At 38.0% G+C, this 14,533-nt stretch overlaps 1 protein-coding gene across 2 annotated transcripts in view; it reads right to left on the bottom strand.

Moving 5' to 3' along the window:
- Window positions 1-4,617: 4,617 nt before the first annotated feature.
- Window positions 4,618-14,533, bottom strand: part of BMPR2 (bone morphogenetic protein receptor type 2) — a 200,977-nt gene continuing 191,061 nt past the window's right edge. Inside the window, exons 12-13 of one of the 2 annotated variants that reach the window (XM_007965888.3) lie at window positions 10,790-12,069; window positions 4,618-6,859 (exon numbers count right to left, since the gene is read on the bottom strand). In XM_007965888.3, the coding sequence (XP_007964079.1) occupies window positions 6,612-6,859; window positions 10,790-12,069 (1,528 nt within the window). In that variant the 3' untranslated portion in view covers window positions 4,618-6,611. Of the gene's footprint in view, window positions 6,863-10,789; window positions 12,070-14,533 lie in introns of both variants that reach the window. The other variant, XM_007965886.3, reaches the window with a different exon arrangement.

Raw genomic sequence — 14,533 nt, 5'->3', positions numbered from 1 at the left:
ACATGTAGCCAATTAGTTGAGTCATTCCCTCTGTTCAGTAATTACAGAACTGGGCAACTTTTTTATGATTAATGAAATCTGATAATATATCTATATGAAAAAGTCAAATAAGATGAAACATTAAATGAACTGTGCAACGAACACTTTAAATATTCAACTGGATCTAATTGCTTACTTGCTACCAATTGAACTTTTTCAGTGTACAAAGGGAAGAAAGGGGCCCTGAGTTTTTAAGTAATATGTCTGTAGAATGAATCTAAAACACGAAGATGTTTCTGAAATCTAAAGGTACAAATAAAATGGATAAAACCCACATGTTGCCTTTTAAAACTGAAAAACAAATCAAGTTGTAGTTTCAAATACAGTAATTTGCTTAAAAATTCAATCATAAACTGGACACCCTACTGATGTAATTTGGTTCTGAAGATTCCTTCTCTCTTACCCAGATTTTAAAATGGGTTTCAAGTTGTTTTAAAAATGAATGTGTATGTTTACAATGTTTAATAGTAACACTACAAACATCACAGTAATAACAGAATTGGAATTTTAAAGATATGATAGATTTATTTTGAGCCTGGTTTTAATATACAGCATAAAGTCTTCTGAAGTACTTTCAAATGTATCTGCCATGAGATAAATTTCTGTTTTTCTCTATATGCACACTCAACTTAAATCAGTCACCTAAAAGTTAAATGAAAGTTGTATAGTCCAGTCTATGTTGCAAAATAATAAGTATTTCAAAAGTGGTCTACAAAAATGTCCATAGATAATGCCTGATTAATGTAGGGTTTGCTTTTGAAAGTTCATCTTGCATTTAATGTTTAATATTTGACACAAAAAATAAGTAGAAGGTTGTGGCTCAATCATAAAACTAAGCTTGCTGCAATATAAGTTAAACAATTTTAATGGCAAAATGATATATAATTCTGTATGCATGGCTTTTTAGCTATAACTAATGAGAATATAAAATCATAAAATTCCACAATAGAAAATGTTAGATAATACAAAAATTAAGTGCTGATTTGCTGGTAGTCTGATGGTTGGATCCACTTTCAAATAGAAACATCTTAACTCTCGATTCTATCAAACTATCAAACTATTACTTAACTGGAGTAATGAATTGGAATATAAAAGAAGATATAATTTTATGTTCTTAAATATAAAGTCATTAAAATAGGACTGAGGAAAAAGAGCTTAAGCAATTTTGTCTGAAGAACCGAGACTGAAGTGTTCATTGAGAGGCCTGAAGTATACTGAAGACTAAGAATATTGGGGATGATGACCAACTGCTCTCTTTTTTGTCCTACTGGGTAAAAAAAAAAAATTTAAAATCAAAGAGGAGGGAGACAGGATATGAAGAAAACTTTCCTGACACAGACTACAAATCAGATAACTGAGGTTTGGAGTAAGTCAGACATAAACTATGAGGTGATTTTTTTTTTTTTTTTTTTTTTTTTTTTTTTGCGATGGAGTCTTGCTCTGTTGCCCAGGTTGGAGTGCATTGGCGCGATCTCGGCTCACTGCAACCTCCGCCTCCCCAGTGCAAGCGATTCTCCTATCTCTGCCTCCCGAGTAGCTGGGACTACAGGCGCCCGCCACCATGCCTGGCTAATTATTTGTATTTTTAGTAGAGATGAGGTTCGTGTTAGCCAGGATGGTCTCAGTCTCCTGACCTCGTGATCCACCCGCCTCGGCCTCCCAAAGTGCTGGGATTACAGGCGTCAGCCACTGCGCCCGGCCTGTGAGGTGATTTAAGGAAAGTAATGGGAAGGTGCACTTAAATGCCCTGTGATTTCCTCTTTTCTTTGTTAATCTGGAAACTTGTAGAAAGGCCTTCTCTTGATAACAAATTTTATGTAACTAGCTCAAACAGTGATTTGCCAGATTTACTTAATCAAGGAATATATTTAGGAGGGAATCATGCAAGGTAGTTTTGGGTAAAGTTTGCACAGTTCATAATCTAAAAGTTAAAATGCAACCTTATATGCTGAAGAGTAAACTGCCAGTAAACAGTATATTTAGAAAACATTGCATTCTGAAAAAGTCTTCTGGGGTTTATGTGGGAGTGTTACAATTTCTAGAATGACTGGTCTAGATAATCAATATGTGTGTACAGATTCTAACTTTAATAAGTTAGCTGGGAAGATAAAGCAATGTATGAAGCAATCTGTGAATAGTTACATAATAACCTGCACATAACAGGTAGTAAATTCAACATAACTTTAAAAAATATTGTATAGAAATATAATCTCAAATTCTAGGAGTTAATGATCTCCAATAAAATATTCATGTCCATAAATACGAAAAAAGGAAAAGAAAAGTTCATTGAAATATTTTTCCATTTTAAATGACTTTCAGGAGGCACTTAAAAAGACTGGAAATTTCAGTGTAACAGCTACAGCCTACCAATTCCATTTGGCTGTAGAAGTCAAATTTGAAAATAATTTTAAAAAAACTTGCCAATTTTTTGGTGAAAATTCCCACTGAAGCCCACACTTAAGTGTTCCTTTCTCTCTTTAAGTATTTTCACATTCAGAATCAATGCACATTTTCTGGAACAAGTGGATACATGTAAAGAAGCTATACTAAACTGTTTTATAAAAAAGACATTATCCTTGTATCCTTCCTATAGCCTACTCAATTAGTTCTATGGATTAGTAAATTTTCTAAAGTTATTAAAAGCAGAAGTCCTGAAGATGGATTCAAAGGACTGATGAAACTGAAATTCTCTGTTAAATTAATTCCCCTAAATCTATTATGGAATCAGTTTACGGAAAGGTCTCTGTTCCCAAAAGCTATCTTAACTTTTTCCTTAAAATTTACCTTACCATTAGTTCTGCAATTTAAGAATGTTAGGAGTTAAGTGAAATGATTTTAAGATTCATGATGGGAGATACAGGATTGAGTTTTGTCTTGAATTAGTAATTATTTCTCAAGCAACAATCAGCATAGGTATGTCTACATATCTTATATTTGCCTAACTTCCCAAATCATTAAGGTATGTGGTTTGGCTTACCTTATACATACAAATACAATTGTATTTGTATATACAATTGTGTATATACAAATGACAATTGTGCGAGTATAGTGACTGAATTTTTATTTTTATTTTTTGACACGGAGTCTCACTCTGTTGCCCAGGCTGGAGTGCAGTGGCGTGATCTCAGCTCACTGCAACTGCCGCCTCTTGGGTTCAAGCAATTCTCCTGCCTCACCCTCCTGAGTAGCTGGGACCACAAGTGCCCACCACCACGCTTGGCTAATTTTTAAAAAATATTTTTAGTAGAGATGGAGTTTCACCATCTTGGCCAGGCTGGTCTTGAACTCCTGACCTTGTGATCCACCCGGCTCGGCCTCCCAAAGTGCTAGGATTATAGGCGTAAGCCACTGCGCCTGGCCTGAATTTTTAAAATAAATGTTAGCCCGTAACACATCCTGTCATATGGCATATAGGCAGTGTGGTATGGATGAAAGAGATGTGGAGAGAGGTAGACATCGACTGAAATCCCAGCTTTGTCTATTACTAGATATGGACCTTGGGCATATTACTTAGTTTCTCTTAGCTTCAATTTCCTCATCTGTAAAATGGGAATATTAATTACAATGCTCATATGGTTGCTCTGAGGTTTAAAAGAAATAGCATATATATATATTTCGGCATTCAGTATGTGCCTTCTCGTAACTTCCTACACGGGTAACAGTGTTTTTTATATTTTTATTTTTTATTTTGCCAATTATGCATTTGGAAAGTTTTAAGAATTTACAATTAAGTAATTTTTGTCTAAACGTAATTCAAATCAAGTTCTTTCAGTGACCTAATTCTGGTATACAGTTAGGATTTTGTTAAGGGAACTAATATTAGACTTTACCTATTATGATGCTTTTAAGGTTACATTACCATCCAGTGAAATAAATTTTAATATTTTTAGTTGAATGATCTTTTATTCAAAAGACCTGCTTTTCTACATGTAAAATTTTGTGATAGCAGTTAAATGTCAACTTTAAGAAACATTTATTATCAGATGAGTATTAGCATATAAGTAATTAACTTAATTTTGCTTGCTTGTATATTACAGATTTACCTGTAATCCCTGGAACAGTCTGATGTACAATTTAATTTAAAATTTATTAAAATGATATATACTCTCCACCTTTCCTACTTTTTCAGGAGTTTACTAAGAAAAACTGGTGAAAGGAAATTATTTGTTTTAAACATGCTTGAATGAAATAAACTATTCAGTTATTTTAATCTGGCATATTAATTTTTAAAGCATTTTATTATAATTTTCCCAATATTAAAAAAATGTTGGAAAACCTACAATCAACTGGCCCAAATACAAATATAGCAGAACGTAAGATCACTCTTCTGGCAGGAAAAGATCAGTTAGACCTCAAATGGTTATTTACCCTCAATGCTTCAAACTGGAGAAGAAATATAATTTATTTTGATTCAAAGTTGTCCTACGAATATTTGAAAAGAATATCCTAAAATGCATGTGAAAGATATTTAAAGGCAAGAGAACTAAGTGAAAATGTACTAGGAAAGATACAAATAATTTGTTAATAGAATAATAACTGTGAAAAAAATTATGTGCCAGAAGACTGAAAATCGGTTAAGGTGCTGAATCAAGAGAAGGGCCAATAAAACACAAAGCGTGGAAATCTTGGGCACTAACAAGATAATCTTAATTCTAAGAATCCAGAACAGTGTTCAGCAATCCAGCTGAATAAATGGTAGGTACAGTAACATCTAACTTGTAAGATCACAGCACATGGCAAATGAGAAGGCTTATATACAAGTAAATCACAAATGACAGAAAATTGGGAAATTTAGGCTGTCTTTAGCTAAGTGATGAGATAGAGGAATATGAGTGAAAAAATACTGTTCAGGAGATAAAAACATAAATCAGAAATTTGGTGATTTGTGTTTTCCTCTTAACCTTTTAATCCCTGGAACTATCTTAGAACTTAACTATATAACATTTACTAAGTACTCTGATAATCAAAAAAAAAAAAAAATTTAAAAGTGAAATCATCAGTTTGTAAATTAATAGAAAATAATTTCTGTTTAGAAAAAAGTCCATTATTTGACAGAAAGTGCTTTATTAAAAAAATGCAGTTTGTTTTAGAGAAGATTATAAGTAATGAAAGAAGCAAAGGAGGCTTTTAAAAATAACATGATTTCAAGTCATGTTATTACTAAAAGGTATACTCTAATGTAAATAATAAATGTTGCTCACATATCAAAGATAATGTGAAAAACTGGCAAAAGGAAAAATTATGAAAATAGGATTAAGGAAGATAACACAATTTTGAAAAGACAGAAGTTTAGTCTCAGTCTGCTCAAAAAAGTTAGGTTTGCAGCAGCCCTTCCTTCATGGGGACTTGGCATGCCACTTGAATGATTTTTCCTCACAGTGTTTTAGGTCATGGGAAGAGGAATCATTTTCAGATAAAGTCACCAGTCTTTGCTTGGGAACAGGGTAAAAGATACTAGAGGTTCAGAACTATAAATTACTTCTGAAGTTATAATAAACAGTAAGTGTAATTTTATGAGTCAAAGATGGCCTATTCAGAGAATGAAAGCTACAACACTTATCTTAACCATTTATTTTCCTACTTAAAAATTCCGTAAGTATAGCTCTATAAGCTTACCAATAAAAATGTATTCTTAAATAAATGAACATGGATCATGAACATACATAGAAAAATAAAATAAAACGGGAAATGGCTAATATTTGATGTCCTGTACTTTGTTCTAGTCTCTCTTATGAACTCCCAAAACCAGAAGCAAATAAGTTTATTAAAATGCCTGGAAGGAAACATTCAGGATTTGGAAGGTTAAAAGAAATGGCATTTCAAATCAGGTTTTGGTAGTTTCTTCTTTAGAGCCCTTTCAGACAATGTTTCTGTATTCTCCATGATAAGGAGAGAGAAAGTAAGAAATCAGGTAGCTGCTTCTCCTGTGCAAAATTCACTGTCATAGAACTGACCTTCAAAAGTATGGGAGATGGGGCAGAAAAGTATTTATATTATGGAAGAATATGTGCCCTGTTAGGAAGAGAGCTTACAAGAAAGCTTATTTGTGGCCTATAAACTATTGCACATTCAAACAAAACACAAGAGAAAAGATGTCCAACAAGATAATATGTTCAGGAACGTATCAACATAAAAACTAGCTTGTGCCCAGAAATAAAACATGGATACCAGATACCACTGCAGTCAAACCTGTCTTAATTTGCTTCTGTTTTAATGACCTTAAGAAACTGGTCCAAACTGATTATCAGCAATACATTGTTTTTGCTTTTTTTCTTAAAAAAATATTTTGAGACCACTTTTGATACACACACATATAACTCTGTGGTCATAACAGACAAATATAACTTTAGCGAGACTAAACAAAAGTGCAAAACTTAAAAAACAAAATTTAAAAATATGGAAGCATAAGCTAAATTTTTCTGCATAGCTGAAATCTATTTAAAGCAAGTCCTTGTTGCAGGGGTGGGAGGGGGTGCTGACAGGAGGATAAAGCAGTTTTTTTTTTTTTTTAACATCTTCTGCATGTTTAAATGATGCAAAAAATAATTTCACTCCATAGGCTTGAAAACATTTCACAGACAGTTCATTCCTATATCTTTAGACACCATGGTTGTGGCAGTGCCTCCTTCTGCAAGGTAAACAGCAGTGCTGGATTTGGAATGAACTGCCCTGTTACTGCCATTGTTGTTGACTTCACAGTCCAGTGATTCAGTGGAGATGACCCAGGTGGAGGGGCGCCACCGCTTAAGAGAATAGGGAGTTTTCACACGTTTCTTGATCTTTTCACCTGATCCTGATTTGCCATCTTGTGTTGACTCACCTACTGAAAATAAAAGGGCAGAAAAATGAACTATTTAACAGACTTAAGAAATAAAGGGTGAGGGATGTAACTCAAGAAAAGGTCAAACCAATGTCTCAGGAGGGTGCTAATGAACATTTCTTGAAATTCATAATGCCAGGCAATGTTTTTCTAGGCAAAGCTTAACCAACTTATTTTAGAGACTCTTTAACCCAAATGTTTTAATAACTGATTGACTTATTCTATAAGTCAAGGATAAACACACACACACACACACACACACACACACACACACACACACACACAAAATCAGAGGAGAACACTTAAAGTTCTCAGCTGTATTCTCAAATCTTCTGGTTTTGGTAGAGATCTTAACTTGGTAAAAAGTATTTAATCATTGTATTTAATGCTCAAGGTGGATCAAAAAAAAATTTTTTTTTTTTGGGACTGAGTCTCTCTCTGTAGCCCAGGTTGGAGTGCAGTGGCATGATCTTGACTCACTGCAACCTCTGTCTCCCAGGTTCAAGCGATTCTCATGCCTCAGCCTCTTGAGTAACTGGGACTACAGGCGCATGCCACCATGCCCAGCTAATGTTTTGTATTTTAGTAGAGACGGGGGGTTTCTCCATCTTGTCGAGGGTGGTCTTGAACTCCGGAGCTCAGGCAATGTGCCCAACTCAGCCTCCCTAAGTGCTCGGGTTATAGGTGTGAACCACCATGCCCGGCCTGGATCAAACTTTAAAAGGCACCTGGCGTACAATATTTTTCGGAATATGACAGAAATATTAGAGTACAAATATTCTAGTAATTTCCTCTTCCTATATCTGACAAGATTTCTTTTTTTTTTTTTTTTTGAGACAGAGTTTCACTCTTGTTGCCAAGCTGGAGTGCAATGGCACAATCTCAGATCACCGCAACCTCTGCCTCCCGGGTTCAAGCGAGTCTCCTGCCTCAGCCTCCCAAGTAGCTGGGATTACAGGCATGCACCATCATGCCTGGCTAATTTTGTATTTTTAGTAGAGATGAGGTTTCTCCATGTTGGTCAGGTTGGTCTCGAACTCCTGACCTCAGGTGATCCGCCCGCCTCAGCCTCCCAAAGTGCTGGGATTACAGGCATGAGCCACCACGCCTGGCCTATCTGACAAGATGTCTTACTGACTCAGAGTCCTGCAATAAGGGTCTGTCAACTGGTCTATAATATAAGCCGCTCAAGCAAGGGGCTATATTTTACTGATTGTTTTTTGAAACATGTATCCTTCTTTCAAACCCATTTTGCAGCCCTAGAGAATAATAAAACATAACTTTTTTCATAAATGCCTTAGTCTAAAAAAGAAATCGGCTGAGCGCAGTGGCTCATGCCTGTAATCCCAGCACTGTGGGAGACTGAGGTAGGTGGATCACCTCAGGTCAGGCGTTCGAGACCAGCCTGGCCAACATGGCGAAACCCTTCCTTTACTAAAACACAAAAATTAGCAGGGCATGGTGGCGCATGTCTGTAATCCCAGCTACTCGGGAGGCTGAGGCAAGAGAATCGCTTGAACCTGGGAGACAGAGGTTGCAGTGAGCCGAGATTATGCCATTGCATGATCCAGCCTGGATGACAGAGTAAGATTGTCTCAAAAAAAAAAAATTAATTAATTAAAATAAATCATTTTGTATAACAATAACTTACAGATTTTGGGGAGCTTCCCTGTTTTGTGTTGCAATTCCTTTAGGGCAAGAAATCAAACATCAGTTTAAGTTATTTAAGATGCTACAGGGCTCACAGTACCATAGTATAGGTATGGAGTCCCAGCTACTTGGGAGGCTGAGGCGGGAGGATGACCTGAGCCCGGGTGGTTGAGGCTGCAGTGAGCCATGATCTTGCCACTGCACTCCAGCCTAGGCAACAGTAAGACCTTGTCTCAAAAAAAAAAAAAAAAAAAAAATATAGGTATGTGAGAGACTCAATACATAACTCTTGAAAAAGATGATACTAAGAAACTAAGAAGAATCTTACAGGTTTTTTTTTGTTTGTTTTGTTTTTCAGAGTCTCCGTCTCTTGTACAGGCTGAAGTACAGTGATGTGATTATGGCTCACTACAGCCTTGAACACCTGGGCTCAAGTGATCCTCCTGCCTCAGCCTCCCAAGTAGCTAGAACTACAGGCGCTCACCACCACACCAAACTAAGTTTTAAATTTTTTGTAGAGATTGGGTTTTGCTATGTTGCCCAGGCTAGTCTTGAACTCCTGGCCTCAAGTGATCCACCCACCTCAGTCTTCCACAGCACTAGGATTACAGGTGTGAGCCACAGTGCCCAGCCTACAGTTTCTTTATAGTAATTTTTCTGAAATTTCTCTGGATCTTTAAGATTTATTAAGGTATAGCCAGGCACGGTGGCTCACGCCTGTAATCCCAGCACTTTGGGAGGCCGAGGCAGGTGGATCACGAGGTCAGGAGATCGAGACCATCCTGGCTGACATGGTGAAACCCCGTCTCTATTAAAAACATAAAAAATTAGGCGGGTGTGGTGGCAGGCACCTGTAGTCCCAGCTACTCGGGAGGCTGAAGCAGGAGAATGGCGTAAACCCGGGAGGTGGAGCTTGCAGTGAGCTGAGATCCGGCCACTGCACTCCAGCCTGGGGGACAGAGCGAGACTCGTCTCAAAAAAAAAAAAAAAAAGATTTATTAAGGTTAGTTTGATAAAACCTAAATGCAGACATAATCAATATTAATATGTGCAATAAAATGTTTCAAAGGTTATACTGGTATAACATTACTTGGAGCTCTTGAACTGGTATTTACTTAATTTCAACTTTTCATAGCAAGTATGTGAGTTGCATTATAAAGCAACAGCCACATAAAGCACATATTAAATTGGGCAATTATTCTGACTATTGTGACGCTGACTTTTTAATTATCAATGACAAAAATATTACTTTTTTCTTTACAATAGTCTAATTACCTTCGAGGCCCAACAAAATGGCTTATTTTTTTTTTTTTTTCCTGAGATGGAGTTTCGCTCTTGCTGCCAGGCTGGAGTACAATGGTGCGATCTCAGCTCACTGCAACCTCCGCCTCCTGGGTTCAGGCGATTCTCCTGCCTCAGCCTCCCAAGTAGCTGGGATTACAGGTGTGCGCCACCACACCCAGCTAATTTTTGCTTTTTTTTTTTTTTTTTGAGACAGAGTTTTGCTCTGTCACCCAGGCTGGAGTGCAGTGGTGCAATCTTGGCTCACTGCAACCTCCACCTCCTGGGTTCAAGCAATTCTCTGCCTCAGCCTCCTGAGTAGCTGGGATTACAGGTATCTACCACCACACCCGGCTAATTTTTTGTATTTTTAGTAGAGACGGGGGTTTCACCATCTTGGCCTGGCTGATCTTGAACTCCTGACCTCGTGATCCACCTGCCTCAGCCTCCCAAAGTGCTGGGTTACAGGCGTGAGCCACTGTGCCTGGCAATTTTTGCATTTTTTAGGAGAGACGGGGTTTCACCATGCTGGTCTTAAACTCCTGACCTCAGGTGATCCACCTGCCCCGGCCTCACAAAGTGTTAGAATTATAGGCATGAGCCACCACGCCTGGCCCAAATGGCTTATTTTATTTTATTTCATTATTGAGATAGAGTTTCACTTTTTTGCCCAGGCTAGAGTGAAGTGTCGTGATCTTGGCTGGGATTACAGGTGCACACCACCACGCCTGGCTAATTTTTGTATTTTTGTAGAGATGGGGTTTTGCCATGTTGGCCAGGTTGGTCTTGAACTCCTGACCTCAGGTGATCCACCTCCCTTGGCCTCCCAAAGTGCTAGGATTACAGGTGTGAGCCACTGCTCCAGGTCTCAAATGGATCGTTTACAAAGTGGCAAAGGTAAATAATCACTGGTTGAAATACATCTATTAGTTGATCTAAATAGTTATTTAAATGGCCCCAAAAGACACACAGGAGAGATTATATGATCCCTCCACTTACTCTGTATACTGCTGCCATCCAGGACATTTGTGGCTGAAAGATCCAGAGAATTAGGCCTCTGTGCTCTTCTGGGCTTTGATGGCCCAGGATCTGCTACTGTGCTTGGAACACCCTGTGTAAGAACATCTTGTTCTGAACATGGATTGCTGTTGTTGTTATTGGAATTAGTTCGGCCACCTTCTAGTGGTCGTTCCCTCCTGTCCACAAGACGATCCAGAACACCTTCATCATGGCCAACTTGTTGCTCTCGTCTCAGTAAAGGCTCATGCTCATCAGGACTGGAATTAATATTCAGCCGAGTATCCTCACCAATAAACTGATTCTGCAACATTTCTTGGGCCCTATGTGTCACTATGTTGGTTGTTTGGCCAGATGGTACTGTCCCATTGGCATATTGGGTTGTGGCAGCATGGGAGTTAACACTGTGGTTTCTACCTGCCACACCATTCATGGTGACTGTCACCACATGAGGTTCTGCTGCATTGATTGTATTCATCTTGGCAACTCCAGTTTCGACTTGTTTCAAGTTTGATTTGTGCTTGCTGCCAAATTTTAGCCGGGGCTCCTTTGTTGAATTTTTGGTGTTCAAAGGCAAACTAGTAGGTCTCTTGGGAAGGTTCTGTTGCTTAGGGAGAGGATAGATCTGAGTAGGCAGAACATCAGGAATTAAACATGCTTGGCCATTTGCAGCCTGTGTGAAGTCCTGCTGTCCAGTTGCTTCTACTGCAAGTTTTATGAGTGGGTAAAGCAAGCTAGAACTAGTACTGCTCAGTGGGTCTGGCCCACTGAACTGTTTAAGAGAGTGCTCCATGAGATTCTCATCAGAGCTTTCCTTGAGGTTCTTATCAACTTCTTTTGGGTCTAGCTTGTTGGTCTCCAAGTCTTCTTCTGTCAGCTGTAGGCAGACAGGGGTTGGCCCAATTGACTGTGCAACATTTGTGGCATGCAGATTTGTTTCATCTGGGTATGGCATCTCAGATATAGTAGTCATGCCAGTACTTGGTGTGAGGCCTGTGGTGTTTGTGGTTGTTGTGTTGGTGGAGAGGCTGGTGACACTTGTTTCAGGGCTGGGTATTCGAGCTTGTGCTTGCTGTCGTTCATAGTTAATCGAATTTCGGTTTTTTTCCCCTATAGTCAAAGGTGTGCTGGACATAGAATGCTCAGAGGAAATATTCTTCACGATGCTGTCGGTATGATGGATAGAGTCTTCAATGTATGAGGAGGAAGAATAATCTGGATAAGGACCAATTTTTGGCACACGCCTATTATGTGACAGGTTGCTTAAAGAAAGAAAAAAAGTATCACATTGAGAATGTACATTTATGATATATTATCTCTCCAAGTTTGACACCTCTGATTTTAAAGTCTGAGTCGTTTTTCATTTTCTTCCAAACATATATTTTTCTAAAGGTTAAAAAGTCTAATCAAATAATCAAGTGTCAATTAATAACTTGATAAGTGTTAGTTATACATGAATTAAGCCTACTGAAAAATGTATGTGGATCAGACATAATTTTTATAAATGCTTATTATTTTGGTTTATAAGAGTTAATTTAAAAATCTCCCCTATAGTTGTATAACATTAAATATATATTTATGAAATGTATATTCATATAACCAGACATTATGTTTTATGAGAGGAAGAACCATGGTATATGTTTTCTGTACTTCCATAATTCTAGATGCATGGTGCCTACTCAAAAGGTATGTTATCAATTAAGTTCCAATGGCCAAATGGTAAAAAGAATATAAGCTTTTAGGTTGTTCCAAAGGCCTCCATTAAGAAGCACACCCTAGTAATGGCGCATATGTTTCTGGGATAGTCTGAGTCATATCAGTAAAAGTCCTTGAGCCTAAGGTATAAGGCAGAATATTATGTTCAAATAAAGGATCAAAGATTCAGAATTGCTCTCCAATTATCATGGGTTCTTTGCTGTCATTGTCATTCCTTGGGAATGTCTGTTATTTATTTATTTTTTATTTTATTTTATTTTTTTTTGAGACGGAGTCTCGCTCTATCGCCCAGGCTTGAGTGCAGTGGCCAGATCTCAGCTCACTGCGAGCTCCGCCTCCTGGGTTCACGCCATTCTCCTCCCTCAGCCTCCCAAGTAGCTGGGACTACAGGCGCCCGCCACCTCGCCCGGCTAGTTTTTTGTACTTTTTAGTAGAGACAGGGTTTCACCGTATTAACCAGGATGGTCTCGATCTCCTGACCTCGTGATCCGCCTGTCTCGGCCTCCCAAAGTGCTGGGATTACAGGCTTGAGCCACCGCGCCCGGCCGGGAATGTCCGTTACTTATAAGGGAGATGACAGGAGGAAAAGAAGAAAAAGTTGTTATACAGTACAAGAAAAGGAAGCTAGGGAGACATGGAGGGTAAGATTCAGGAAAATAAAACTTAGAGTAACTACGGGATGAATTATAATTTTGGGGAAATTATTAGTAGAGACTGAAGATGAGAAGACGCATGCAGAAGGTTGAGCCAAATGACACAGGAGGCAAAAAATGGCCAAATCAAGGTGGGCCATCAAGGTTTTTTTTCTTACCATTCAAGAAAAGTTTGAAAGCATTCAAAATAAAAGCTTTAGCTGACTTTTGAGAGAGGTATAAACATCATACTAGAGGACATGGGAAATACAGAGATGAGGGGAGATGAAAGCAGAAGACAGTCCTCAGGTATGTGTAAAGTGAAAAAATTTATAATTAGAATAGCCAGTGTCTAACTTCCTTGATTTGCTGATATATAAGGTGTAAGAGTTTATAGCCGAAACTAATTTAACCTATACAAAAGTAGTGCAAACCAAATTTTTGACCTATGGCTAATACAAATGGCTTTCACAAATTAGAACAGAAAATAGGCTGGGTGCGGTGGCTCACACCTATCGCCTATAATCTCCAGTACTTTGGGAGGCCAAGGCAGGTGGATCACCAGAGGTCGGGAGTTTGAGACCAGCCTGGCTAACATGGTGAAACCCTGTCTCTAATAAATATACAAAATTAGCTGGGGATGGTGGCTCATGCCTGTAATCTCAGCTACTCGGGAGGCTGAGGCAGGAGAATCGCTTGAACCCAGGAGGCAGAGGTTGCAGTGAGCCAGGATCATGCCACTGCACTCCAGCCTGGGGGACAGAGTAAGACTCAGTTTCCAAAAAACAAATGAACAAACAACAACAACAACAAAACAAACAAACAAAAAACCCCAAAAAAACACACAGGAAAAAAAAAAAAGTTTCAAGAATCGAGTTTATTTTTATTTCAATCTTCTCCAGTAACCCTTTCCTGGATGCCTTTCTGAAAGTTTTAAACATGTATTAGACAAAATGACAGAGTCATACAAAGGCTTTTTTACCCCAAATATGGAACAAAGAAATGCAGACGTAGAAAGTTCCAAATTGTAGGAATTTTTAAAAAGCCTTTCTATTTAGAACCAAAAATCATAGTTCTAGCAAAGAAAAAGTCTTGTAAAGTAGTATTAATGATGGACTAGAAAGACCTTTGAATTGCTTTCATGTAAAAGTAGTAGTAGTATACTCTATAAGAAAGAGCATTAGATAGGAAGTCTAGAAACCTTAGTGTCAGTGAAACAGTGGTTAGATAGGCAAGTTCATAGTTCCATTTACTTAAAAAAAAAGCAGTGGAGGAAGGAATAGTAACAACAAAGGATAAATGAGACAATTTATATAGAAGTGCTTATGAACTTTTGGAGTTATGGAAACATTTTACCTTTATTATTGCAGGAAAGTTG

The sequence above is a fragment of the Chlorocebus sabaeus genome, chromosome 10 (assembly GCF_047675955.1).
Source record: "Chlorocebus sabaeus isolate Y175 chromosome 10, mChlSab1.0.hap1, whole genome shotgun sequence".
NCBI lineage: Eukaryota > Metazoa > Chordata > Mammalia > Primates > Cercopithecidae > Chlorocebus > Chlorocebus sabaeus.
The sequence above is the reverse complement of the archived record's forward strand: the minus strand, read 5'-3'. Positions and strand labels throughout refer to the sequence as shown.